The 27,187-nt window shown below is 43.8% G+C and overlaps 3 protein-coding genes and 2 non-coding genes across 14 annotated transcripts; 3 read left to right on the top strand and 2 right to left on the bottom strand.

Moving 5' to 3' along the window:
• Positions 1 to 157: 157 nt before the first annotated feature.
• On the bottom strand, positions 158 to 13,517 carry LOC125760796 (glutamate dehydrogenase, mitochondrial). Of its 6 annotated transcripts, none has more exons than XM_049421308.1 (7): positions 13,038 to 13,244; positions 12,243 to 12,721; positions 6,863 to 7,455; positions 6,612 to 6,773; positions 6,327 to 6,531; positions 5,538 to 5,585; positions 158 to 1,546 (listed from the first exon to the last, which is right to left on the bottom strand). In XM_049421308.1, exons 2-7 carry the CDS (start codon positions 12,673 to 12,675, stop codon positions 1,275 to 1,277), a joined length of 1,713 nt encoding a protein of 570 aa, XP_049277265.1. In that variant the 5' UTR covers positions 12,676 to 12,721; positions 13,038 to 13,244; the 3' UTR covers positions 158 to 1,274. The 6 variants fall into 6 exon arrangements, with proteins under 6 accessions (XP_049277265.1, XP_049277268.1, XP_049277269.1 ...); XM_049421311.1 differs by lacking the exon at positions 5,538 to 5,585 and adding an exon at positions 3,757 to 3,801 and having other exon boundaries at positions 13,038 to 13,243; XM_049421310.1 differs by lacking the exons at positions 158 to 1,546; positions 13,038 to 13,244 and adding exons at positions 4,143 to 4,704; positions 13,383 to 13,517.
• Positions 13,518 to 14,184: 667 nt separating this feature from the next.
• LOC125760783 (transcription elongation factor B polypeptide 3) lies at positions 14,185 to 19,585 on the top strand. 4 transcript variants are annotated; one of them, XM_049421281.1, is made up of 5 exons: positions 14,185 to 15,344; positions 16,074 to 16,455; positions 16,693 to 18,449; positions 18,520 to 18,808; positions 18,877 to 19,585. In XM_049421281.1, the coding sequence occupies exons 1-5, from the start codon at positions 15,273 to 15,275 to the stop codon at positions 18,963 to 18,965; spliced, it is 2,589 nt and encodes an 862-aa protein (XP_049277238.1). In that variant the 5' UTR covers positions 14,185 to 15,272; the 3' UTR covers positions 18,966 to 19,585. The 4 variants fall into 4 exon arrangements, with proteins under 4 accessions (XP_049277238.1, XP_049277239.1, XP_049277240.1 ...); XM_049421282.1 differs by having other exon boundaries at positions 14,185 to 14,985; XM_049421283.1 differs by having other exon boundaries at positions 14,185 to 14,656.
• Positions 19,586 to 19,771: 186 nt separating this feature from the next.
• Trnag-ucc (transfer RNA glycine (anticodon UCC)) lies at positions 19,772 to 19,843 on the top strand. The gene has a single exon. It is a non-coding gene; the product is annotated as a tRNA-Gly (tRNA).
• Positions 19,844 to 20,042: 199 nt separating this feature from the next.
• Positions 20,043 to 20,114, top strand: Trnah-gug (transfer RNA histidin (anticodon GUG)). The gene has a single exon. It is a non-coding gene; the product is annotated as a tRNA-His (tRNA).
• Positions 20,115 to 20,453: 339 nt separating this feature from the next.
• Positions 20,454 to 27,108, bottom strand: LOC125760795 (delta-1-pyrroline-5-carboxylate dehydrogenase, mitochondrial). Of its 2 annotated transcripts, none has more exons than XM_049421306.1 (6): positions 26,931 to 27,108; positions 26,431 to 26,676; positions 25,874 to 26,191; positions 22,644 to 23,483; positions 21,981 to 22,571; positions 20,454 to 21,909 (listed from the first exon to the last, which is right to left on the bottom strand). In XM_049421306.1, the coding sequence occupies exons 3-6, from the start codon at positions 25,927 to 25,929 to the stop codon at positions 21,675 to 21,677; spliced, it is 1,722 nt and encodes a 573-aa protein (XP_049277263.1). In that variant the 5' UTR covers positions 25,930 to 26,191; positions 26,431 to 26,676; positions 26,931 to 27,108; the 3' UTR covers positions 20,454 to 21,674. The 2 variants fall into 2 exon arrangements, with proteins under 2 accessions (XP_049277263.1, XP_049277264.1); XM_049421307.1 differs by having other exon boundaries at positions 26,391 to 26,676.
• Positions 27,109 to 27,187: the final 79 nt, after the last annotated feature.

Here is a 27,187-nt window from a genome sequence, read left to right on the forward strand (position 1 = left end):
CAACGAAAGAATATTTTGCTACTTTGTTTGGATCTTCGTAGTGATATCAACGAGTTTAAGCCGTGGAGGGCCTTCTTCTTCTTCGCAACACAAATGAACGCTACTGTCGGATTAGGAAAGATGTAAATAATGCACAAAATCTGCAACATGTTAAGAGTTTAGTTTGTTTGTTTGTTTGTTTTACTTTCGCTTTATTGAAAGTTGTTCAGTGTTGCGTTGCGTCAGCTATTGGTACCGTTAAAGTTTTTGGGTAAAGATTGCTCGCTATGCTTAGTTTGAGTGTTTGCCATTGGCGGCAGTATTTGTTCACCGGTCTTCACATTTCCCAGCTGGTAAGCGGGCTAAAGGTTTTCCTCTGTGTGTTTAGTTTGAATAGTGCTGCGCGCGAAGTTGTAAAATTGTCTTCGATAAGAACACAGTGGTAGTGTGAAGTGTTGTAGTAGCAGTAGTACATTGGTCCGTTCTCACGGCAGCCCTCCATCGTCGAGTATATGATTTTCGTTTTTTTTCTTGTGTGTTGGAAACCCTTCCAGAGCTGTCCGCATCTTAAGCGCGGACGTTTTATTTGCTAAATTTTCCCATTACATCTAAATATACTGCTGCTGTGTTTGTTGGGTTGAGGGGTTCCGACCGTTCTGGTGGCATCGTCGACTTCGGCTAGGAGGGCAGGAGGAATGTATACATTTCGGTTGTGCACGCTCGACAAACGCATTACTACTGCCGCAGGTATACCGTTGGATGGTCAAGTTGGAATGCATCACACGATGTTGTTGAATGTAGTAAGTACACGAATGCAAACAAAACTTATCGAAGTGTCGCAAAATATTAAATTTAAGCAAAAGCACCATGGGACACCGTTGTTGATCAAACATATAATCTAAAATGGAATGTGTGAGATGCAACAGACTGCATCACTTTCTACCAAATCGTTACTGGAATGTTATAACATTGTATTGTGTGGTGAGAGTCATCACTTGCGCATTCCGCATCGGCACGTCGATGAGGTAGGAGGAAACGGATCCTTAAATTTCTAATGCGTGAAATAACGTTCTGCTTAACTGAGTTTCTCCGTTTCGATCCGATAGCAGGCATACATCTTGCTGTTGATAGATTTTCCGGTAAATTTTCGTAACACTTGCTGCTACTGGCTGGAGCCGATTTGTCTTAAGACGATTTTTTGCGATCGTGTGGAATGTTTTTTGTTTTTGTGTGGCTCTTCTCTGTGCTCTCCATTTACATTGGTGACACACGGTAAGACAGGCGGGAAGAATGGCTTAGAAAGCGAGGCCAGCGTCACGGTACGTCTGGAAGATCTTCTCGATCGAGTTGACGTAGGCGGCGGAACGCAGATCCAGGCCCAGATTGTACTTCATGGCCGTCTTCATGATGGCGCGTGCCGAACGCTCCATTGTGTAATCCAAACCGGAGTGCACGATGTCCTTCTCCGAGGCACCCGAGATGCGCTTTTGGAATGCTTCCGAAGGCGTTACCGGGATCTTGCCACCGACGTTACCGAAGCGACGTTCCAGCGAGGCTTGCACAGATTCTATGAAGAGATAGGGCAAAAGAAATGACAACAAATCAAACAAGCGCTTGAACGATCGTATCCAAAAATGTTTTTGTAAAATAAAACGATCGATCATCGCCGTATGTGTGTGTGGGTGTTTGTGGGAATGTTTCAATCGCGGAAGGGTGTGTATTCTAGAGAAAAAGGAACAATATGAATGGCCCAATGAACAGTGAGAAGAAAAGACCCCAGGTGATGGATGAAATTGCTTACGAAACCTAACTTAAATAAAAACAAACAGAACACAGCTTTCCCTTCTCTATGAGACTAAAATATAAATTAGTAACAGAGCACAAAATCTCCTATTCGTTCTTATTCATTAACTGTTAGCATATATTTCCCAGGAGACGAACTGAACCAAGCTTTTGTGTACATGATACAGATCACAACAAGACGAGCGTGCAGTTAAACATTGTTGAAGAACGAGAGACGAGCAACATCAACAGTAAAACACTAACATTTTTGATTCCTTTTTCTATAATTTATCACCTAAAAACGAAAAACAGTTGGCAAAACCTATTTTTTTTTCAAATGACCAAAAAGAACACCGTCAAAACAGTCGAACGACATTAGAAAACAAAACCTACCGATCAGAGGTGAGAGAGGAAATGGAGGTAAAATGATGAAACTATTTTCTACCTAAATTTTTGTGTGAAAGTAACTGATAACTCATGCAAAGTTGGGCAACAACAATCCTTTTCATCAATCGTATCAGACATCAAACAACGAGCAATCTTTGTCAAAACAGATATTCGACGTTGGTTCTGGGTTTTGTTCTTCACAATTGTGAGAATTATATAAATTCTAAATACTCGTGATGTGATGATAAATTTAAATACATCTATTAAAAGCTATATCGCTTAAATAGAAAAAAAAACTAAAAAACAAAGCTCGAAAAAGAGTATATTTTTGGAATTAAAAAAACCTGCTTCAAATATTGGATAAGAAGTGGTTTCCATTCATATTGCAAGTAAACGAGTATCGAAATAAAATTTGACGAATATTTCAAGACCGTCGTTTTTTCAGCTTTTCTGAGAAATTCTGGGCACCGAATTGCAAGACTTTAAAACGTTTGAACTTTAAACTTTGCAAGAAGTGTGTGATGAGTTTACTTTTTAGGCTGTTACTTGTCGACATTTAAACTCCAATGATTGAGAAAATTATATACAATTTTTTATGGAGTATTTTCGAACATGTTAACTTTATATCTCCTCTGATTTGGATTATTAAGCTCAAGCTACATTACCGACTTCATTTTTCATGAACAAAACTTCTGGAGTAAGATATAACTAACTAGGTTGTTTAAATTTTAATTTAGAAATTGAACACGAAAATAAAATTTTACACTTTTTTAATGAAGTATTACCGATTAACTAAAATTCTTTTAAAAAAAATATTGAAACAAGTCTCATATGCCCGTCCTTCTACATGAAACAGAATTTGTTGCATATTTTTGAACAATTTTCGCAATACTGGAAAAAAACATAAAAATCGGGATGGTTCTATAGTTTGGAATTAGGCTATATATGATTAAAATCTTCTGAAGCAATCCAACACTAATGTTTTGGCTATAACTCCTTAGGAATTATAAATCATTCCATTTCTAATGTGTGGCTATTACTACTTGATAGATGATATAAATTACTAAACTATTGTGCTGAATAAACAATTTAAACTATAGCTTTAAAATTTAATAACAAATATTACACTGCCATAGAATAGCATTGCAATGTAGAACACAACAGAAAGAACGAATAGAATACTTTTAAATACAATAAGAAAACTATAAACAAGAAAATAACTCGCAATTAATGAAATTACGAACGAATAATTTATAAAATCAAACACGACATAACACGAAGAAGCCAAATAAGGAAAGAAAACAATAATTAGAAATATTCAACAACAGAACCAGGGAAACATGATTTTGCATAAGATACAATATGTTCTCTCAGGTTTGTAGTTGGCAAAAGTTGGATGTGTGCACCGTTTTCATCACATTCCAAACAGGTGGTACAGCAGAAGAAGAAAGAAAGTTAAACACAAAGAGATTAATTAACACAATAAAATAAAGAGGAGCACCAGAAATAAACACGATAAAGTGAAACGAAACTTGCGGTGACGGGGAACAGTGGTGGTGGGTTTGCGAAACATTTGCTGTACAAACTGGGAAATTTTGGATACTTTACTGTCTTCCTCGCTCATATACTTTTCGAGCGACTCCTGGACGGATGCTGGATAGTTGTGACGGTTGAGTAGAGTAGAGTAGTAAGGGATGCACGCGTACGCGTGTGGCGCACGATTAGACAAAACGGTTTGGTTTTTGAGGAAAAGAGAAAAAAGAGAAAGAGAAAAAGAATAGAAGTAAAACTAGATCAAAAATGTACGAACGAGAGTGGGTGGCAAAGAAGCGGAGCGAATAAAAAGGATTGTTCACAGTTTTGCATCACCAAAAGAAATAAAGCAAATCCTTTCGCGTTCCGACGAACGGCATGTGGTAGAACTATCGTAGCAACAAAACGATCGTGCGATCGTGCGTTGTGAAAGCCGAATAATAAACGCTAGCGAAGACTCATTTCGTTGGTTCAGTAAAATATAAGTATATTAATTAATGTATTTACTCGCATTAAATACAGTGGCACGTAATGCGATAATCTCGAGAATAATAAATTATACAGTGTAGAGAAGTACACAAAACCGAAATGCTTTGTCTTACGAACACATCATAAACGATGGGAAGAAAACCCTTTTTTAAAAACACGTTGAGGGAAGAGAGCAAAATTGTTCACGGACCAAACATTAAACACGCACAAGAACGATGCGCCTTCGCGTCACGATCGCTGCTGTGTGATCGCGGTGGGACGTTTAGAAGGCGAGACCAGCATCACGGTACGTCTGGAAGATCTTTTCGATCGAGTTGATGTAAGCGGCGGAACGAAGATCCAGTCCGAGATTGTAGCGCATGGCAGTGGTCATGATGGCACGGGCCGAACGTTCCATCGTGTAGTCCAAACCGGAGTGCACGATATCCTTCTCCGAGGCACCCGAGATGCGCTTCTTGAACGCTTCGGACGCCTCAATCGGAATCTTGCCCCCGACCGTACCGAACCGTGCCTCAAGTGATCTTTGCACCGATTCTGTACCGATTGCGAAGTTAGCCAAAAGTGCCATGGAGCCACGGAACGACATAAGAAGAAAAAAATGAAGAAAAGCACCAATCAATCAACCAATATAGTTCGGGTGCGATGGCATAAGTTTTCCCGCTTTTAGCGGCATTCACGCAAACGCAATACAGTCAAAGCGGGCGGAACATTAGGCCGTTGGAAAAGTGGTTAATTTCAAACTTTCAAACACGACAAACCATGCAGCACACAGTCTCGTTTTGCTGTGTGTTCATTCGTATTTATACGAGTGCAGAGCAAAGTTACGATGCAAAAACACACCTGTTTTTGCGGGAAGAAATGTTATAGTTAAGATCGTTAGTTTTTCATTCAAAGCAGAGCAGAAGATAAAACAAAGGGAGCACACTTTTAAAAATCACGCAAATTGTTTACGAGCGAATTTCGAGCGGACAGAGAACGATAGTGTTGATGGTAACGCATCAGAACGTGGACGCTGTCCGCGAGTTGGACGGGTACAAGGAAAAAGAACCGGATATGGCAACGGAACATGTGTTAGACACTGGTGTGCAGCACACCAATTTCGAGTGCGTTTGGTTGGTAGAACAAGATGAATTCAATTTTTGTGGAACGAACCAATTAAACGGGACAAACCCTAGTTAAAATAAGGAAATCGAAAACAACAAAAAAACCATGCCGAAAATTTTGCACGGGCCAAATTACACAGAGAGTGAGGAGTAATGTAGGTGGGTGGTAAATATGCCAATTACAATAACGAAAAAAAAAAATACACAGACATCGATACTAAACAACCACAAAGAGAGATCACCGTAACTGATTGGATACTTTACTCTCTTCGTCGCTAAATACGAATCGTTCCAACGATTGCTGAATGGAGGCTGCATCAAATAATATGGCCGTCAAAAAACAAAACAGAGTATAGAAAATAGAAGAAAGAAAAAAAGGAAAGAAAAACGATAAAATAAAGAGAAAGAAATGAAAGGTGCAGGGACAGCGCTAAAGTGCACAGCATAAATATATGTATGCAGATATAGTTAGGCAGCCATACAGCAGCAAGGCAGGGCATGCAGCACAGAACAACTTCTTCCTGAGGAGGTTGCCTATGGATGTGAAAATTTCGTATCGCACTCTGCTATCACCAGTTTTGTTACGACGGGTTGATGGGGGGTTTTGGGCACCATATCCCGTGTTTCTGCTGGTGTATAACTAAATCGCTGCACATGCTCTACTGTCCGATTGGTTTATGTTTTATATGTGTTGCGATTGGTGAATATTAAACATAAGGCATAAAAGTTTTGGTACGGCGAAAGCTGCATTCTATGCCAATTCCTGTGTTAGGTGCTTTTGCGATGACATTGGGGAAACCGTCATTGGACCCAATACTAGCGTGGTTGCAACTGTTTGTTCAGCCAAATGTTTTCCACTAGAAGCAAACTTTCGTAAAGAGCAAAACCAAACCTTCGGGTTTCATCATTTGTTCGGTGTTGGTATGATTAGTGCGTGCCCTATAGTTGATTTTCATTTCAGTTTTCGCTGGATGAACACCACTGGACAAGCAGAAAAGCAAGCAGCTCTAGTGCATTTAAGCGATCTTCGAAACATGCAGGGGAAACACTCACCGAGCAGATGGTAGTTCGATTCACGCTCGTACTTGAACGTCAAACGACCGTACGAGACGTGGTTCAGGTTCTTGAGCCATTCGAAGAATGACACTGTCACACCACCGGCGTTGATGTACAGATCCGGAATCACGAGGATGTTGCGATCGATCAGGATCTTGTCGGCGGCAGGCGTGGTCGGTCCGTTGGCAGCTTCAGCAATGATCTACGAATGTTGCACGGACAAGAGACAGCCATTATATGGACTATTTGTTTCCTCATTCATATCTCCTGATTGTGTGTTACCTTGGCATTGATTCGGCCAGCATTGTCAGCAGTGATCACCTTCTCGACGGCAGCCGGAATGAAGATATCGCACTGTTCGTACATCAGGTTTTCACCCTCGTACGGCTGAGCACCGGGGAAGCCAACGATCGTACCCTTTTCGTTCTTGTAGTCTTCCAGCGTCTGTAAGTAATGCACAAATAATTTAAACGCATTTAAAAAAGGGGATCTTCAGGATATTAATGTTTCCTTTGTTATTTTCCGAGACCTACCTTCGGATCGATACCTTGCGGGTTGAAGATCGAACCGTCGTGCTCAATGACACCGATGCAGGTGGCACCGGCACGCGTCAAATAACGGCACGAGTGCAGACCGACATTACCGAAGCCCTGCACGATGAAGGTCTTGCCACCCCAGCCGGGTGTCGTACCGATCTGGGCCATGTAGTTCGCTTCCTTGATGAAGTTGTCCAGTCCGTGGAACACACCGCGACCCGTGGCCGATACACGTCCGTGAATACCGCCCTGATTGATCGGTTTGCCAGTGACACAGGCATGCGCATTAATGTCCAGGTGACCGATCGTCTTGGCGTACGTATCGGCAATCCACGACATCTCACGCTCACCCGTTCCCATGTCCGGGGCCGGCACATCGATGCCCGGGCCAATGAAGCCCTTCTTTGACAGTTCCAGTGCGAAACGGCGGGTGATCTTCTCCAGCTCATGTTCGGAGTATTTGCGTGGATCGATCTTGACACCGGCCTTTGCGCCACCGAACGGTACATCCACACAGGCGCACTTGAACGTCATCAGAGCGGACAGGGCTTTCACTTCATCGCGTGACACATCCAGCGAGAAACGAATACCTGTGAAGAGAGATAAGGCGATTAATCAGATTTTTGGGGATTTCAAGGTGATAGCCCTCAGCAACATAATCCTTTCGTATGCATCGTTCGATAGAAATAGCAAACGAAGATGTCACATTCAAGGTCACAAACGAATCGGACGTTCCGTGTAGATAAGATATTCATAAAACACCACGAGGTACAATTGTTTTCGTTATGATTGTTTCGTTTCGATTCTTCATCTTGCGAGCGAGAGAGAGAGCGCTTATCAGCAAGGTAAAGCTAGGTTGGGATCCTCCCCAAGGCTTAACATTGGTTTGTTTTGCATGGCTCAATACTAATTCGAACATTGACGCAAAAGCCTTGTTTTAAATGTCAATTAAAAAAAATGGACGAAACGCTGAACATATTTTTGGTCGTATCAAAAGTAAAAGCATTAACCTCTCCTTTGGGGCACAAGAACACGACATAGCAACAATCGAAAAATCCTCCAAACTGGTATCCCCGGCTGGTGGAACAATCGTTAAGCTTCATCACCGCATGATCGCCTAACCGGTTTAGAATGTTTTGAGCGGGCTGCGCAAACAAAAAGCAACTCGTTCTAGCAGAGGTATTGCCACTTCAACGAGGAAGACACAATGTTGGGACACACCATTCACATACAGAGATTAGTCACCGCCGACGACTACAAAACGTTGGGGTTGAGGATCGTCTGATCGTTCGCAAGGTTTTTGTTTTGATCCAACATATCTTATGCGCGTATGCTATGCTCTCTCCGGTTTTTCGTACCGAGCGGTAGAGAAACATCACAGGGAAGCTGGTGCCGGAATTGGACCGCGTGCGAGCTAAATTTAGACGTTCTATCACCGGTCTATGCAAACACAGCAACAACCCAAACACCACCGACAAACAAGTGTCGTGTCGGGGAGAGGTGATTGAAAAAATCTAGGAGGCCTTTAAATTGTTATGTGTCGTTATGTAACACCATAGCAACCGTGCTGTAAAACGATCCCAATCGCCGTAGAGAAGGAAGTGCTGATCGCACTCGATGGTATGTAGGTACGGCTGGTTTTACAACAATTTAAATTATTTACCAATTCCATCGCCTCATCCACTCTAATCGATGCGTAAGATCATTCGCTATTTATCGTCAACATTAGTGCAACAATGTATCGACAGGATGGCTCTAATTTGACAGGTAAATTTTAAATTTATTTTTCACATCGCATGTGATAACAATAAAGAGCACACGATGTGATAGTAGCATGAAAATTGTTACCAGGGCAAGAAAACTGGTGCTAACGATATCGAATAACCTTCACGGATGATGTGAACAAACGCACACTCCGCGATGGTGTGGTTCATTTATTTATTTACTGATTTGCATAACCCATTGCAAAACACATTCGATTCTACCGGTTCCGATGCGACAGGAATGACGTGTTCTAACCGTGTATGCTAATCAAATCATAAAATGAAAAAGTAGCCACACGTAAACAACAATATGCACCACGAGACAAACAAATATCAAATGAAACAGACATTGCTTTCGGTCGATTTGTAATCACTATCTATTCCTTAAAAGCGAATAAAATCGGTTAAATTCCGCAAAATTATGCCCTCCGTTTGCTATTTATAGCCTTTTTTGCTAATATCCGCCGACAGGTGCGTAAAATGTCACATAGTTCACAGCATCAACAAAACAAGCGTAGTAACAGTGTGCGTAAATGCCAAAAACATGCTGAGTAGTGCGAGTAGCAGGCTTTGCATAGTTTTTATAGATTTGAAAAAGAAAATAAAAACTCGAGTTGTTCATGTCGGCGCACGTATTGAAGTTTGTGTTAGGAGGGCATGAAGGAGAATTTGGTAATAATTAGAACTTTTGTGTGTGTCTCTGGTTTTATTTTGGCTACCGTTAAATAGTCACGCGATTGTTTATTAACAACACCTTGCTATTCAGTAGATTAGTAACAGCTTTTTTACTTGATACCGGCATCTTGAGCGAGAAGAGAACAACCAGATCTAATAGCGTATCGTTCGCATGTTTACGTAACATTCCTTAACGAGGCCTCGTGACATCGTGACACAATCATCGCAAGAAGCGAATAAACACGGAAAGAACCTCCACCGGCGGGCCATTGCCGGCAAACAAATGGCGAGCAACACCGGAATGAATGCACCTTCGCCATTAACGCCGAAGGGCTGTATGGAGTGCGCGCGCTAAAAAGCAAGCCAAAAACCTCCGGGGTACGCTAGAATGGTGCAGCAATATTTTTAGCCTGTGCATCGATTTTTGCTTACGCGTGACGTAAACCATCCACCAACCCAGAGCGGAGACACACCCCCGAGTGACAAAAGGGGACAAAACAGTTCTAGGCACTGCACAGGGGAATTACATTTGAAGAACATCGATTTGCACCAATAATCGACCACCGCCACCATTGGGATTTATGAGATAAGTATCACTTAACCCATAAACACGCAAAACAGCCATGTGCCTAGCTTAGGTTTAGAGACACAAGTGTCTTACCTCTACCTTTCTATTGCCTGGCTTCGCACGGTTATTGGTTCGCAAGCATCACATGAAGCTCGACTTTTTGCATCATTTTTCTGTAACTTTTTTTTTGCAACCCAGTGTTGTCCCTTGGCTACCGTTATCAGCAGAGCAAGTCGCACTAAAAATTAGTTACGACATAAGAATTGTGCGCGATCCGCCGCACCATCCACCGCTGGCCGCACACTTTCTCGTCGTCCTTCCCATGGACCCCCTGATAGGGCTTATCAACGTGTGCGACATACACCGGTGACCTTGCTTTGGAGAGTGTGATCGCGCTGGTCCAGTGTATGATGAACAAAAAAAAAATGGCGCTATTATTTGCGCCTGGCGATGCGTGCGTTCCGATTAGCTGTAGATGATAATCGCCTCGGACTGACACCCTCTTTAAACAACTAGAACAACATTCAACTACCACTCCTATTTGATTCACGAGAGGTTGACGATCGAATGTCTCTAGAGCATGGCCCGACCTTTCCCGGACCGTGTACCGAGCGCTATGACAACAGCGCTGGGTCGGGTGCTAACGGGTCGGTTCGTTTTCATCTAGACAATTTGAAGTGAAAGTGTGTAATGGAATTCCGCTCAAGTGGCTGTGCACTTCGAGTGTTCCCGCCCGTCCATCATCAGCGAGAATTCGTTATGAATGCATGGACGGTGCATCGTAACTGGTAGCAGCGCAAACGGAGCAGCATCCAGGGGAGGAAACCACGTGCTTGCTTGACAACATGTCGCACACATGTGTGTTGTTCTATGTTTCTTTTATATCTTTCCTGACAATAAAGTCACTGCTCGGTCGGTGCTCGTTTTGTTGGCCCTTTTGCTTTCTACTATCTTTCTGCATGTTTTTAAACAACATACCAGCAGTGGCAATCTGGCACACACGCAGGAGTCGATGTTTTTGCTTCTGTTTTTTGTTCTCTATCTCAACAACGACATTCATGAAATAGCGATATGATCATAATGCGCAACGCAAGAACGCAAGCCATTTGAGAGAAACATTCTCGTTCAAGTGTCGTGGCGGATCAACTTTCATACTGCTATGAAAGCCAATTAGAATGGATGGCCTGTCCTTTGATTGATTCACAAAGTGTGAGTAACTGATACATCACCAGGGCCAGTTTCTAAGCCCTTATGCGTTGTACAAACAGTACGGAGAACGCGTGTTCGATGACACACTACACTACCAGCTCGTATATGTAATCTAATCTTTATTACACACGAGTTAACGTTGCTATTGATCCTAAAAAAGAAAACCTTTGGTTAGAATTCCATTTAGATACTCGAAAGGAATGAATAACAAAAAACAAAGGTTCAGTAAAAGAAGGCGCGCAGAGAGACATTCATATACATAACTCCTCCAGGAATCATTCGAATATTAACAATTCGGATAGCGTGTTGCCTTCATCGATTAGACCGATTTTTCTATTACACCGCTACAACCCATGTTGGTCAATGATAATGGACATTGCAGCATTACGATGGCGGTAACTCTGCAAACATGAAGGAAGGAAGGGCTATTATTTTGTGTTCCACTTATCTGCTGCGTTCAACACTCTGCTTGACAACCGTACTACGGACACATGGGTAAAGATGATACGGTGACTTTGTTGTTTAATGCGTTATTTTATCAGCAACAAGAATGGTGTCTTGTGAAGCCTCCCTTCTCCTATATTTGGCGTATCACGTGTGGTCACGAAAGAGTACATTTTCCATCATTTGCACATCGATGATACGTAATTGCCATATTTCTTTTTTAAGCAATAATTTCAAGCAAACCATTTCGTTTACCCGTTTTCCACAGACAAGTAACCGGTTGTATTCTCACTTATCGCACTCTTGACCAGCTAATCATACGGGTTCATGGTTTTCATTTGCAGCGATAAATGTCGTTCTAAGTGGGTTTCCTCCTTTAATGCGTATCATGAACGAAACACTCGTAGGCGTACACATTAATCATTCCTTGTCTCAGGGTCTGTTTTTGGGTGGGACGCAATACATCGACCGAAGTGTGACATAAATGTCGAGAGAGAGAAAAAAAATACCTAAAACATAGACCTGTTTTCCTTTCCTAAAACCGATATAACGATTTTCCATCGAAATTCATTCCTACGCTGCGATGTACTGAGGAGGCCCAACGCAATGAACGGTGGCCGTACGCGTGTTACATAATCGGCACAAACGCCGTACACCAGTTCAGAGTGGTAAAATTTTCATTTTCTGCCCACCACCACCACCACCCGTTTTTACTTACCGCCCTTGGTTGGTGTGCGGTGAGTGCAGTGCTGGGCACGGTAGCCGGTGATCATTTCGTAGTCGCCGGAATCGCGTCGCAGCGGAAATGCAATCTCGATGATATGATCGCACGGCTGCATCAGCATCAAAATACCCTTCACCTTCTTCTTCTTCTCGTCCATCGAGGCACGGCCCTTCATGTCCTCGACCAGCTTGTCTTCGCAGATCTGGCAAGCCCGGTGGAAGAAGTACTCCACCATGTCGAAGAAGCGCGGGTTGGCCGCGGTCGACACATCCTTCAGGCGCTCCGGGATCTGGTGCTCGGCGTACGTGCGCTTCGGCTGCTGCTGGTTCACCATCATCGGCTGCTGGACGGCCGCAACGGCCTTTACCAGTGTGGCCACCTCCTGCTTGATGGTGGCATTCTTGGCGATCGTCTTCAGGTGATACATGTTGCTGCCGGTTCGCTTCTGGTTAGGATCGCAAACTTACACCTTGCTGCACACACCATATCCCGGAAAATGTGCAATGAGTTATAAATAAAAGAAAGAGACGCAAAAAAAAGAAATTAGACAGGAAAGCACCGTAACAGCACCATCGTAACGTTCCACCACTTCTCGAAATTATATCCTAAAAAAACCACCAACACATGCTCGGAAGAACGCAACAGCAGAAAATCACGCCATCAACGTTCAACTCGTTCTCGTGTACGATTATTAAATGCAATTTGTGTGGCATTTTTGTTCTACATGCAAATTAAATACTTAAAGGTGGTAACATTTTCTAAACCAAAAAAAAAGTCAGCAAAACGCACCGAAAAATAGGTAGAAAATTCCGAACAAAACCACACACACACACGCACACTATCACTGAACTACCCGGAGGACTACGGGAGAACGAAGAACCGCACAGACCGCGTTCCTTCTTCACGGTTTGCGTTGGAATACGACGACGATGACGGCGGAGCAAAGCACACGGCTCGAAATCCGGGAACTGGTGTGGCGTTTCGCTTTGACAAGCGCATTTGCTGGCTAGTGCGCACACACTCTCTTTCGCTCATCTGGGGTGGGTTTTTTTTGCTGCTGCTGCTCCGGTATACCGTCTCACACACACGCGCGCGCACGCACACGTGGAACAGAAGCACACGACGTATACTCACCTTAAACTTCTTGAAACGATGAACGATTAAATCTCGCACTGTCCGCGAAGCACCAACAGGACGGATTGACCGTGCGAGAGCGCTTTCTGCGAAATTTATGTCGCACGATTGATGATGGGAGTGCTGGTGGTGCATTGATATGATTGTTCCCACCACGCACCACCTAACGTGTGTCCTTTTCCATTCGCCCACCACCCACACGTGGTGCAGGGGGTGAGTTTAAAATGCGTGAAAAAAGCAATGGGTAACTGTATGTGTGTGGGTGAACGTGAATTCGATTGAGGGGATTTCTATTTTTCGGTACTGCCGGGTTCGGTAATGACGTCACGCACCGGGGAAAACGATCATTGGAAGCGAGCGACGAACCCGGTGCAGAAGAAGAAGCAAAACAAACACCGTAAACAACACTCACACACGCGCGCACCGAATGTTGACATTTGACAGCCACATGTACAGGGTGTACAAGAGGAGGTGGTCTCGTACAGGTTGTTCGAAGGCAATATGCTTTTTTTTAAATCTTACTAGGTATAGTCGTTTCACTTTTCACGGGTAAATACTGTGACAAATATTTCAGGCATGGTGAATTCGAGCGAACTTCATTTTTTGATCCAGTCCAGTTGCTTAGTATTTTACAACCATTTACAGACCCACGGTTGGTTGTTGCTATTTTCGCTATACCCTCTACCAGTTGGTCCCTTTAAAGTAGCTGTTTTAGACAATTAATTAGCATATTTATCATCGGATGGTAGTGGTGCAATGATAAGCCGAAGTTTGACAGATCTCAAATCGGAACACACGCACACATCGCCGATACACGTTTCAGCTGATGAACGTAAGCAGGAATGGCGTATCGAACAGTGTGTATGTTGTCTGCTGTGATAAGTTAGCAGCTTATATTTGTGTCGTTTTGCCTACGTTATCGCTGACCTTCTAATTGGCGAAAATTAAATCTCGGAATCAACAACAATCCTGTAAGCAACAGAGAGTCAACATAACATCATCCGAGCTTAATAGTGTTCATGTCTGTGAATTTAATTGCGTAACGGTTCTACACGACGGATGGCTACGGTGACTTCTGGTGAAAGAAAGTGAGAGAAAAGTCATCACGAAAATGTGGAACAATTGACAAATGCACCGTGCAAATGTTTCTAGTCACCCTTCACGGTCACCGACAGGAAAACGACCTCCTATATTTCTTCTTGGGGGAAAGTAAAATTTAGCAGACGGCGATCGATGTGTTGGCAAGCGATTTTCCCCTAGGCAACACTAACCAGGTGTGCATCGTGTTAGTGTGTGCGTGCGTGTGTGTGTGTATGTATGAACGTGTGTACATGTGCTCTTGTTTACGCATATGCGTGCGGACGAGTAGTGAAGCACTTGGAAAATAGCAGTTATGCTGTATTTATGCAGTGAACAGGAAAAAGTGCAAAGTAACTCTTGGGCTTAGGAAGAGCGAAGGAGAGAGAAAGAGAGAGCGATCCATCGCAATAGGCTGTAACAATAGAATTTATGCAGTGTGTGCTTTGTTAGTATTGAGCTCATTCTTTCGCTCCCGCTGGATTTCCACGGTGTTGTGATAGTTTGAAGGACAACATCAACGGGGGTAGGTCCAAAAACCTTGCAAAAAGGGCATACGATCGTCCCCGCTAATCGTACACGTACCTGTGTAAAGTTGCATGTGTATATAATCTAAGCTAACAGTGTGTGTATGTGTGTTTGGTTTGGTGTGCTTGAAATAATAGAGCAAATCCAAAGGAAGGAGATCGTGAAAGGTAAAGAGAAGGGCACAAGACTGTAGCGGCCGTTTGTTTGAAAGAGCACCCCTAAAGAAAAGGGAAAACCGCCATCGTCATCGTCACGCTAGGAAAGTATCAGAATTGGTCGGCCAAAATGTCGTCGATCGTGGACATTATCAACCACTACCAGACCAGCATCAACAAGTCGTTAAATGATACGGCCAGGGTAAGTAAATTTAGGAACTTGCACTTGCAGCTAAAGTACAAACCCATGCACCTGATTGTACTTCAAACATGGACGTACCCTTCTGCCACGGTTACGGTTGCTGAGAATTGCTTACCTACCTGCATTGAATCCCCGTCCGTCCGTTGGACTAAATTGTCCCAATATACCTTTCCAAAAAGTTCTTTCTGTCAGAAGCATAAAATGTACCCGGGAACGGAACAAATCTTTTATCTACCCTGGTCAACTTCGATAAATTGTTCGCAAGTACCGTTCACCACGTGGTTAGTGGCCGAGCCTTGACCGCACAAACCACGGAATGTGAAGTAAAGATATGATTTAACATGGTTGGCATGTTGATATTACGCTTGAACCTACGCTTTTACTTATACATAGATGCCTATGAACGTAACTAATAGCAACGTATTTAGAGTTTATTAGCTTTTCTACAGTGCGTGCTGTTAACAAGTTATATTAGTACGGGAAGAAAAATTGAGAAGTAAAATCAATATTAAAACCATTCGTTATTATACGGTATAAGTAATGCTTTATTTGCATATTCGCGTTTTCCGCATCCCTATCATTGACTTTCCGATAAGAACGCAATCACTACTACAAAACGTTCGATTCAGTTTGAAGAGAAGTGTCAACTAAATAGCTCGTCCCAAATGGACATTGTAAAAATGTAAAATTATATGAAGTTAATATAGGCACATTTACTTTTTCCAAAAGATTGTACACTGCATTGGGAAGCTGTACAAGCTGCCAATATCCGTACGACATCTGCAAGATACCGGCATTGGACGGACAGTCAACAGTCTTCGGAAGTACGACGGTGAGGTGGGCATTGCAGCCAAAGCACTCGTTACCAAGTGGAAAGCGATGGTAGCTGCGGAAGAATCGGATGACAATACTGCAAATGCAGGCACCCATGGGGAAGGCGCGGATTCTGAAGGACGTCAGAATGAGGATGGTCAACAGCGAAGCGATGTGAGCGATCAGGAAGAAGACGGTCATAATCGTTCATTGGGAGATGATGACGATGAAGATGACGATGAAGACGAAGACGATGACGACGACGACCGGGTCTCACATCAGAATGCAGATCGGGAAGGTATGTGCAATAGAACCAAATTGAAAATTACACTCGTACACTGCAAATTGCATGCGGCAGTTAACACTGGAAAGCAAAATCTGGCACATCCATTGTGATTGTTGATTAAATGTTGCAATTTACTGTTGCGATCGCAGACGGTGCACATTGATTTCTGTTGCTGATTAGGAATTAGACACCAGAAATCATGGAAATAAAGGTGGAACATTTATTAATACTTTTATGTTTTATTTTCAGAATCCTATGGTGAGCCACAGCTTCGCGTGGACGAGGAATTTCCTACTGAAGCAGAAGGTAACGACAGCAATAGCGATGAAGAAGAATCGGATGGGCAAACGGCTCAGCCAGAAGTTCACTATGTTATGCATCATCGTGTAATCGAACCAGAGCATCCGATTAGTTTAGAGGGTAGGGCAACATCCAGCCAGTGGAATGACCATCACAATAGTGCTTCTAGTAAGCGACCTTCGAACGGTAGTTCACGAAATCAACATCACACGTCCACTTCCAAAGCATCGAGCAGTTCTAGCAGTGGGCAGAAACATAAGCATGATGATAGAAGCGATAAGACCGATAGAAGAAAGAACGAGGCTGACCATAGTGGTCAGTCATCAAATGGAGGGGAGACGAAACCTAACAAATCATCCTCCTCCAGGATGGATCATCATGGATCGTCAAGGAAAACGTCATCGCAAGGTGACGGTGAACGGCACAAAGATCGCAGTTCCTCAAAACATCACAGCAGCAGCAACACAAATGATCACGGTGCCGGTAGTAGCAGTAATCATAGCAGTAGTCACGCACGAAAAGATTCTAGTCACAAAGAAGACCGACATCGGTCAAAGGAGAAGCGCAGCGGTAGTTCGAAAAGGCACGCGACGGAAGAAAGCGATGCGGATAGGGATACGGCATCGTCATCGAAACGATCTCGCAAGGAGCACCGATCGGACCATGGTAGTGCGGACAGCGCAACGCAGGTGACATCATCCTCATCATCTCCCCATGCTGCTTCTACCTCATCATCACATGGAAAGAAGGAAAAATCGAAAGGACATTCGTCTTCGTCTAAGCGAAGGGAGCATCACGATAAATCAGAATCATCACGCGAAAGATCGGATGAGTCTAAGTCTAAATCGAGAAGGAAAGATAAATCTCGATCATCGCCTGGATCAAACCAAGAGACCCACAACGACGATTCCGTGGGGGAGGATGGTAACGAGGGTCTCGATTGTTCCGGGGGTGCTAGTTTTGCCGATGCACTCGCCATGATAGGTATGCCTTCCGGATCGAAGAAAAAACCATCCGGCAGTAGCAAGGAAAAGGTGAAAGTAACCTTAATGAAACCTTCCACTTCTTCCACATCATCGAGTCTTCGAGATAATGAAACGTCCTACTCGCGTAGTAAACAAGAACAAGCAAGAGTATCCTCGTCCTCCTCTACATCCGTCGGACGTAACGGAGGTATGCCGTCTGCTTCGGAGCTTCTTTCACAGAATGTAAAACTAGAGCCACTTCCCGAGGCTTCGGAAATAGTGGAATCGCTACCATTGATTTCGCCCCATTATCGTCCTATGCCTCTCAATCAGACCGTGATGGAGTGTGTGTTTATGGGTGGACAGAGCGGCCGTGGTAAAGGTCGACCGCTGACCGAAGAAGAGGCACTCGGACAGAGCATGCAGTCGAAAAACATGCGTACGAAGGTTTACTCAGGACAAAAGACGAACGCGAAAGGCGTAATACCGACGTTGTACGAGCTGTGCATTCGGTTGCTGCAGGACCACATCGATGAGATAGGCGCGACTGGTGGTATACCGTTTTACATCCTAAAACCGGTGCTTGAACGAGCGAATCCGAATCAGTTGCTTCATTTAGAGCACTTTAATCCCCACTTCGTCGAAGATAGCGACGTACTGTGGGAACAACACTGTAAGCGCACGTTCCGATCGAAACAACGAAACGAGGAGGAGCTGGAAACGTGGCGTGAAATGTTTCTCGTAAGCGAATCTGTCACTTTTTGTGTGATAACATTTGATCTATATTTTGTGCTTTTGTTTCTACTTCTAGCGTTGTTCCGAGGAACGTGACGCGAAGCTGAGAAGTCTTACGCAGAACATTAAACTTTCACAGGAACAGGCGGCAGCTCCGATACGCAAAACGCAACTAGCGTACGTTGACTCCGCCGTTAAACCACCGCGAAATGTGATTAGCAAACAGGTTAAATACGGCACGGCTCGAGCACCGGTCGTTTCTCCAGCGGCCCGTGTAGCTGCCCTCAAGGCGGGCAACGTAACGCAAGTCGGCGATGCACGGTTACGTGTGGCGGCCGGTGTACGCGATAATGCACAAGCGCAAGGTAAGATAAGGATAAAACAGCATAATTTAAAAAAACGATAGCTAATTGATTGTTACGATACGTTACAGTTTTCCAACCAACGAAACCACGCAAGGCTCCAATGATGGCCAAAGTGTTGTCCTCAATGAAGGGTTTCAAAACCAGCTTCCGTCGTTAGGGGGACAGATGTGTGCGTTTCCAGCAAAGAGCCAGATGGCAAAACTAAATAATTGTATATGTGGAAGCAGAGTAGTTCAACCAATGAGACACTGTTGCGGCGTTCCGTAAAACAGCAACATACAAATTTGAACCCATGTTTAGTATCGATTAAACCCTCTCTAGATGCGGTTTCGCTCAGTTCAAGTATTTACTAAATTATGTTTTACTACGTCATTTTAAAAGTTCTAAATTATGTTTGTATCCTGCGGTACTGTTTACTATTTTAGTTTTAATATTATCGTGAAAAAATAAGGCCCTTACTATACAGACCGCAATGAAAAGTTTGACATCACGCCCATATCACTCTACGGTAGCCGGCCGGCAAGGAGAATATACAGGCCAAATATCGACAACCGATCAAGAACATTGAGCCAAATAAGAAGGGGTTTCTCGTATCGTCTATCGTGTGCTCTGATTTTAATTTACTCTTCACACTTAATGTTGTTATCTATAACGTATTTTTTGTACACATCACATTACTTTAAAGATCGACTCTGTGCGATTTGTCCTTTTGTTGTTGTAATCAATCGTTTGCTTTTTATAGTACGAAAGTAAAATATAAGTAATTTAAAATTTTTACCCTTATTGTGTTTTATCAATGTGATAATTATGCCGAAATTAGTGATTTGAACTTAATCTCTGGTACTATGTAATTAAATATTTATGAAACGAGCATAATTAGATATATGAAGTAAGTAGAACAGCTTTTTAAAGAAATTCCTGGAACCGTGGTGTGACCGGTAAATATCGCGAAGAAACAGCAGGGCGTCGGTGGTGTAATGGTCAGCATAGTTGCCTTCCAAGCAGTTGATCCGGGTTCGATTCCCGGCCGACGCACGAAGTTTTTGTTTGTTTTTAATTATTGCATTGTTTTGGTAAATGAGTATTTAGTAACACATCTATTTCAAAGAATGTTATGAATTGTAATGATAAAACATTGTAACTATTATGATTATTTCACTTCTTTTGAGCAGCTGAGTTCGATGGTTCATTATAAATTGTGGCATAATTTGTGATCAGTTACCAGCATTCAGTAGCCGTGATCGTCTAGTGGTTAGGACCCTACGTTGTGGCCGTAGTAACCCAGGTTCGAATCCTGGTCACGGCAGTGTCCGCATTGAGCCGGACACTGTCACGGAAGAATGCCAGAAACAAGATAAATCGAGAAGGATATTTTGAATTGGAGCTGATTTCTTTAAAATTACATCTTTACATGTAAATAAATTTACATGAATGCAGTGTATGTATTTGATAAAGACAAAAAGTGAGAGATAAAGAGAGGGAGAGAGAATGAAGGGGGCATATTTTGATTTCACGGGCAAAAAAGGGAGAGAAGATAAATGAGTGTGGTTTGTTTGTGTTCGCTTGCAATGTAAATCGTGCGTTGACGTAAAAAAACAAAAAAAAATGTATTAATATTCTGTGATTCGCTCCCCGAAACATTGCATTGTTTTTCATTTTTAAAACATTTATTAACTTATTATTGTGTGTGTGTTTTTTGTTTTCGTTCAGTATAATTTTTGTCTCATTCTTACGCTACGCTTATGATAGTTGTTTGATACAATCATCAAACGGCCAATAATGCAGCAGCAAACGGGTCCACCTTGTTGCTTGTCGTTTGTCTCCATATACGTGGTTTTCTTTTCATCGAACCGTCGTACACGTTCTCGTTATACTGCGGCCACAGAAACATGTATATAGATGGTTTTTGAGATTTGGTTTTATGTTGCGACTGATGATTAAATATAGCAGTGGAGCTACATCAAAGGTGGTCGGTCAGAAAATGGCGCCCATCTACGTTATAAGGGTAATTGTAGTATCTCGTTCGTTCTCATCAGATCAGACCGCACCCTTCCCCACACATCATGCCGCCGATGGCCGATGTATGCCATTAACGGTGCATCGGTAATACTTAATTCGCAACCGGATTGGCTCGTTCTAATAATCACAGTAAGAGCCCGATTCATATTGCCGGAACCGAACACTCCAAAAGCAAATGAAAAACAGCACGTTCAACAAGTAGTAATACACTATAAAACTACCTTTTCCTAGCGAGCAGGAGCACACACTAATCACACTTATTGCGTCGTGGACCGTACGAAAGTAATAAAACAAGAACGGACAAACAAAAAAAAATAACATCACGGCGATTCTACATCGTAGCCGTGCGAATGGAGCTTAATGCGAGTGGTGATCATTATTGCATCCCGCAGCTGCCGGAGCGGCGCCAGTCAGTTGCGCAGCTAAGTATTGTCAAATTGTATTCGGAACCGAGTGCCCTTGCGTTATGAACTGCATATTTCATTTCAACCGGTTGCCGGTTTTATGATCCCTTTCCAAATCTTCTGCCGCGTGAGAAAGCTTGACAATTACTATTCAACGCGGGTCAGCTTAGTGATAATAAGCAAAAAAAAAAACAAACAGATCCTGCTGCTGGTCGGCGTACTACCTCACTAGTAGTATACGAGGAAAACGTAAAGAAAAATCCAGCAATCGACTGACAAGCTATTTGATGCTTGTGAGTTATAGTAGGAACGAAAAACCAATGGGAAATCCGGGATGTACAGAAGTTGACGCACTGTTCTCACCCGGCACAAGCGGAAAGATTAATCATTCGTCTCGTATAAACAAAAGAACATCAGTAACAGCTTCAGCTTCAACGCGTCGCTTACTCGCGCATGTACGGATAGTCGATGTCCTTCAGCGGTACAAACGTTTCCTTGATCGATTGTGGTGTAGCCCACCGGAGCACGTAATGCGGACCACCGGCTTTGTCGTTTGTTCCGGACATACGACCACCACCGAATGGTTGCTGACCGACGACGGAACCAGTTGATTTGTCGTTAAGGTAGAAGTTTCCGGCCGTCATCTTGAACTCGTCCAGAGCTCGCTTGAGGAACGCTCTAAAAGTAGAAGAACACGTTGCTCTGTTAGCCAATAGCCGCCGGTATGAAACATAGCAATTCACACTTACTCGTCCTGCGCGAACACAGCACCGGTGAGTGCGAACCGGGTCGATCCGCCGACAAGCTTCATGGTACTGTCGAGATCCTTGTCCTTATATACATAGATCGTGAGCACCGGGCCGAAGATTTCCTCCGTCATAATGCGATCGTTCGGGTCAGTTGTCTGCACAATAGTCGGTTCAATAAAGTAGCCCTTGCTGTCGTCACACTTGCCACCGCCGAGAATGGTAAGATTTTTGGAACTGCGAGCATGATCTATGTACGATTTGATGCGCGCAAATGCTTTGTCGTCGATGACGGCCGAAGTAAAGTTGGAAAAATCGGTCACGTCGCCCACCTTCAGTGTGTCACGGATCATTAGCAAACCGTCCTTCACCTTTGGCCATAGGGATTCGGGCACGTACATACGCGAACAGGCCGAACACTTCTGGCCGCAGAACTCGAACGCAGAGCGGATTGTGCCATTTACCACCGACTCGGCATCCGCAGACGGATGCACAAAGTGATAGTTCTTGCCACCGCACTCGCCGATCAGTCGGGGGAAATTGTTGTAGCTGTTAATGTTCTCGCCCACCTGACGCCACAAGCGATTGAACGTGCTGTAGAACAAAGGAAACGAAGGTTGTAGAATGTGGTGCAAGTGGTGGTTCAACCTGTTGGCGGATACTTACGGTACAGAACCGGTAAAGTTGATACCGGCCAGATGCGGCGAGGCCGTGATTGTATCACCAAACACAGGACCATCCGTGGGCACGAAATTTACCACACCGGGTGGTACACCGGCCTCACGCATAATCTTGAAAATGACATAGTTCGAGAGCAGGGCAGTATCGGACGGCTTCCACAACACACCGTTGCCCATGAGGGCGGGCGTGTACGCCAGATTACCACCGATGGCAGTGAAATTGAAGGGGCTGACGGCAGCAATGAACCCATCGATGCCACGGAACCGCATCGAATTCTTCGTTACTTTCGCATCCTCGCTGATCGGTTGATATTTGGCCGCCTCCTTCAGATAGTACGTGTTCATGCGGATGAAGTCGATCAACTCGGCGGCAGAATCAATTTCCGCTTGAATCACCGTCTTCGCCTGGCCGAGCATGGTAGCGGCGTTCAGTTCCTGCCTGTACGGACCGGCCATCAAATCGGCTGCCTTCTGCCAGATGCGAATACGCTCGTCGAGCGGTGTGCGGTCCCACTTGACCTGCGTTTCCGTCGCCGTCTTGATCGCCTTCTGGACCAGCTTCTGGTCAGCGTAGTAGAACTGGGCCAGCTTGTGTTTATGGTTGTGTGGCATAACCTGGTGGCGTACCTGCTTCGATCGAATCTCTTCCGAACCGATAATAATCGGCACGTCTTCCATCTTGGCTGCGGCTTTTTTCAGTGCGCTTTCCAGCTCTTTGCGTTCCTTCGACCCTTTCCGGTAGGCGAGTACGGGCTCATTTTCAAGCGGGAATTCGCCCAACTTTGGATTCTGCACCACCGACGAGGACATTGCGCGGACACCATACCTACGAAGAAGTAATAACAAAGAGACACACGAAATCAGACGCGGTGTGGTGTTTTCGTGGACAATAAACAAATTTATGATGATTTAATTTAGCATTCAGCACAAGTGACCGTGAGTGTATAACTTTTTTTATGGCGAAATCAACAAACGGCAGCGTTGATCGACATTGCGACATTGCAGTATGAGATTGTTTTATCATGCTGGCAGACATTTGATTTTTGAGAAGTATTTCGAATATTTCATACAAAATAAAGAAAATAAATTACTCTCTACAATAAACAGTTGAAATAATTCCGTTTTAAATGCACATGTAACCTTCGTTAATGTATCTACACGCGCGTACATGAAAATATGACCTTCCGTAGTATGAACTGTGGTATTTATGTGGTCCACGAATCAATAAATCAATAACGTAGAATTTACATTCACGATTTTTCTTATGCTTTTACATTGTTTATGGTTTATAGGTCATATAAAAAAGCTTAAATAATTCCTCGCTTCTTGCGAGGAACTCATCCCGGTGTAGTGGTGAGCTAATGCAAGAACGAATAAAAAATGTTTTTCATTTGCTTTTAAATCTTTCACCAACGAAATAGAAAGCATAACAATGGCAATTAATCATCCGGCTCCGATTGCGCATGGTGGTGTGCATTGTTTGAAAAGTTGTTCAAATTTCACCCGCTTACTTGTATAACCTACGGCAAACAAACTAGAAGTCCTGTGCCGCTTCTCCAATCCAAGCAATCGGATATTCCACACACTTCGATGACGTCAGTGGTTAAATATAGGCGTTCTAAAATTACTACCACTGTCGCTTTAAGTGGTTTTGTGTTTGTTTTTAAAAACTGCGTATCCTTATCCTTCCGCGACACAGGTTTTCAAGTGCAACATTCACAGGGACAAGCAAGCAATCTGGGTTTGTGCACTATTCCACCAAGCCATTGTGTAAAGCATCATCGCACACAGAGGCTTTTAGATAAGCTATGTAGCAAAACAGAATACTGCTCCACAGATGGACATACATATGTCGAAGAGTGAGAATGCATTACAATCGTACGAATACAAACGAACGAGATGTTTAGCTGTGTTTTGTTCGTAGTCAGCTGATTTATAACTGCTGACAAAGCGCGTGTAAAGAAATCAACAACACCCAGGTTAAAAATGCAGGGCATTAAAAGGCAGATCGCGATATGAATTGCATTGTCAACTACACACACACACACACAAACACAGGGGCACCTGTACCATGTATGTTGAAGCGCTTGTACAAGCAGGTGGGCAAATGTGCTGTATCTTTAGATAAAGGCAATGAAGCAGAAGGCATGAAAAAGACGGAGTGATCGAGGAAGAATGTGTGGGAGCTACCGCAAGTTTGTTGTGATGTGCCTTTTACCAGTGCGTTGCTGGGGAGTTTTGATTATTTATCTGATTGCTTGGATTAAATGTTGATAGCCTAGGTAGTATTACCATTTTTGGCATCGCAACCGATTTTTGTTCACTCCAAAAATCTTATCTCACTTAGTCGATTCGTTCTGTATTGTTGTGTGGAACAAATTTCATGGCCATAAATGCAGAAAAGCACGCGATTGTGATAGAAATCATGCGATAGTGAAACTGATTTCATAATACACATCTTTCAGTGTGAACGTCTGTCTATCGGTAGAATAGTATGGATGAAAGATGGTTGGATTTAATGGTTTGCAAACATACTTGAAAGCACACTTCCGTCAAGCGGTTACAATGTTCTGTTGTTCGATGTTGACTCACTTGAGTAGTAATAGAAGCAGCTGGCTCCTTTATCTAACGAGCTGTCTCTCTATAAGAATTTCGATTAATACAAACGCACATGACGCGAGTACCACTTATGCCTAATTTTTTTTCTAATCAACGATTTTGCAAAACCGTTAAAAATACGTCCAACGTAAATCGTACGTTTTCCGCAAATTATTTTCTATACACAAGCATGGCCTCGAAACCGAAAATATCTCCCAATTGTATGCAACGGTGCACTGTTGCACCTAGGCGTAGGTGCATTCGGTGGGTTGTGTTTTTCAGGAGAGTAAAAGTGATTAGTGTGAGAGCATGCGAACATGAGCAAACCGAGCCAACTTACTGTCAGTGCTCAAAGGTCCAAGTAAAAAAAAATAGGTGGCCAAGTGCAAGGAAATTGTAAGTTTTGTTGCAGATCGATGATCTGTGAAAGAACTATCGAATTTGTTGGCCACCAAAATAGAACCATTCCTCGATTACCCTCTTTAGGTACTACTACTCGATTCGCTTCTTTTACCGGCTGACAATAGTTTCTCCCCCGTCCTACAATCAATCGAACTGGGGTGGGTTGAATGGGTTGGATGAGATTTTTTAAGCGAGGGGATGATGCTTTGAACTGACCTTTGCAGGCTAGCGACCAGCGTTGCCCCTGCGGCACTCTTGCACACGGTGAACATTGTTGTTGTGTTGCTGTTGCTACTTCTGGCTCGGCGGCAAGTTGTACTGCTTCCGGTGAGCTGTCGTGACGATAATTTTCACGCGATTACGTGACGGTACGGAATTTCCCTAGGATCGATCGAACCGCTGCGTTGTTTACTGTAGCGAAGGTGTAGCTTTTGCAGTTGATAGCACAATTTTCCGGACCGGAAACACACTTAAAGCACACGCTGTTTCACGAGTGGGTCGCCTTTCACTAAATCGCTGTTGCTCGACGTTTGGCTGGAAAGAATTTGCGGACTTTAGTATAACGAAACGAGGTTCCGAGGTCAGAATTAGCGGAATATTCCACGCGGCACGGCCTCGAAAATACGGTACGCTTGCCTTGGTTGGCGGGATAGCGAACTCGTTAAGCGGATAAATTCGCGATAGTTCTGAGGCAGAAATTACGTAAGGCCACCCCGCCAACTAAGATACACACCGACACGACGTTAGGGGCCCGTTATTCCTCACACACTCACTCTTTTTGTACAGAACGGTCCACACTTGCTGTCCTTCGCACGCACTCCGACCGCGACGACCACTTGGCACACTGCGCGGACCTGGGGGATCGCTTTCAGCCACGGGAATATCAATCGACTGACAAACTATGTCCACGACCAGCACGTTTGCAAGGCGCAAGTTTTTGAGTTCGGTTCCGAATGCAATTTTTCCCACCCGCGATGCTTCTTTATTGCTTGGCCCATTGCCGCCGTACCAGCTGCTAACTGAAATGAGAGTGAGCGAGAGACAGAGAGCAGGATATTGCGTCAGAGCGGGAGAGTAAGTATGCGAGTGCATATCGAAGTGCGAGAAAAACACGGCTCATGCACACGCACACACGGGCAGCGAACGGTGCGGGCAAAAGAGAATACCCGGGAGCTGTCAAAAGTTTGGATAAAATTTTGCACAATTTCACAAAAATGGCCAACGATTATATTTCGCACAAGAGATGTGTTTGGCCGTTAGTGGAATTACTTACTGTTCCGTGATTCACGACAGCGCAGATTACACAAGTTTTTGTGGGCAAAAATAAGCACGGCAACCGCGATTACTGTTATGGCCGGATGGATCAAAACAATGAAACAGAAAAGCAACACATTCGTGTATCGGACGCAGTGTGAGTTTGAGTAGAAGGTATGCAAGCAGTGAGAGGAGCGAGAGCAACACAAAATCGATATCTCGAGAGAACGGGAGAGTGCCGAAGACACACAACTTTGCTGACAATTTTCGAATGAA

Source organism: Anopheles funestus, chromosome 2RL (assembly GCF_943734845.2).
Source record: "Anopheles funestus chromosome 2RL, idAnoFuneDA-416_04, whole genome shotgun sequence".
Classification (NCBI taxonomy): domain Eukaryota; kingdom Metazoa; phylum Arthropoda; class Insecta; order Diptera; family Culicidae; genus Anopheles; species Anopheles funestus.

Bases quoted from the DNA above. Each gene is read 5' to 3' on its own strand.
- LOC125760796 (XM_049421308.1), bottom strand. From the start codon at position 12,675: ATGTATCACCTGAAGACGATCGCCAAGAATGCCACCATCAAGCAGGAG. The intron at 7,456-12,242 runs GTAAGTAAAAAC...CTCTCTTCACAG, and splicing joins CCGCACACCAACCAAGGGCG to GTATTCGTTTCTCGCTGGAT. The intron at 1,547-5,537 runs GTAAAGTATCCA...ATCTCTTCATAG, and splicing joins CGTATTTAGCGACGAAGAGA to AATCTGTGCAAGCCTCGCTG.
- LOC125760783 (XM_049421281.1), top strand. From the start codon at position 15,273: ATGTCGTCGATCGTGGACATTATCAACCACTACCAGACCAGCATCAAC. The intron at 15,345-16,073 runs GTAAGTAAATTT...TTTTTCCAAAAG, and splicing joins CGTTAAATGATACGGCCAGG to ATTGTACACTGCATTGGGAA. The intron at 16,456-16,692 runs GTATGTGCAATA...TTTTATTTTCAG, and splicing joins TCAGAATGCAGATCGGGAAG to AATCCTATGGTGAGCCACAG.
- LOC125760795 (XM_049421306.1), bottom strand. From the start codon at position 25,929: ATGTTCACCGTGTGCAAGAGTGCCGCAGGGGCAACGCTGGTCGCTAGC. The intron at 23,484-25,873 runs GTCAGTTCAAAG...ACTTCTTCGTAG, and splicing joins CTGGTCGCTAGCCTGCAAAG to GTATGGTGTCCGCGCAATGT. The intron at 21,910-21,980 runs GTAAGTGTGAAT...TTCTACTTTTAG, and splicing joins GCTGTGTTCGCGCAGGACGA to AGCGTTCCTCAAGCGAGCTC.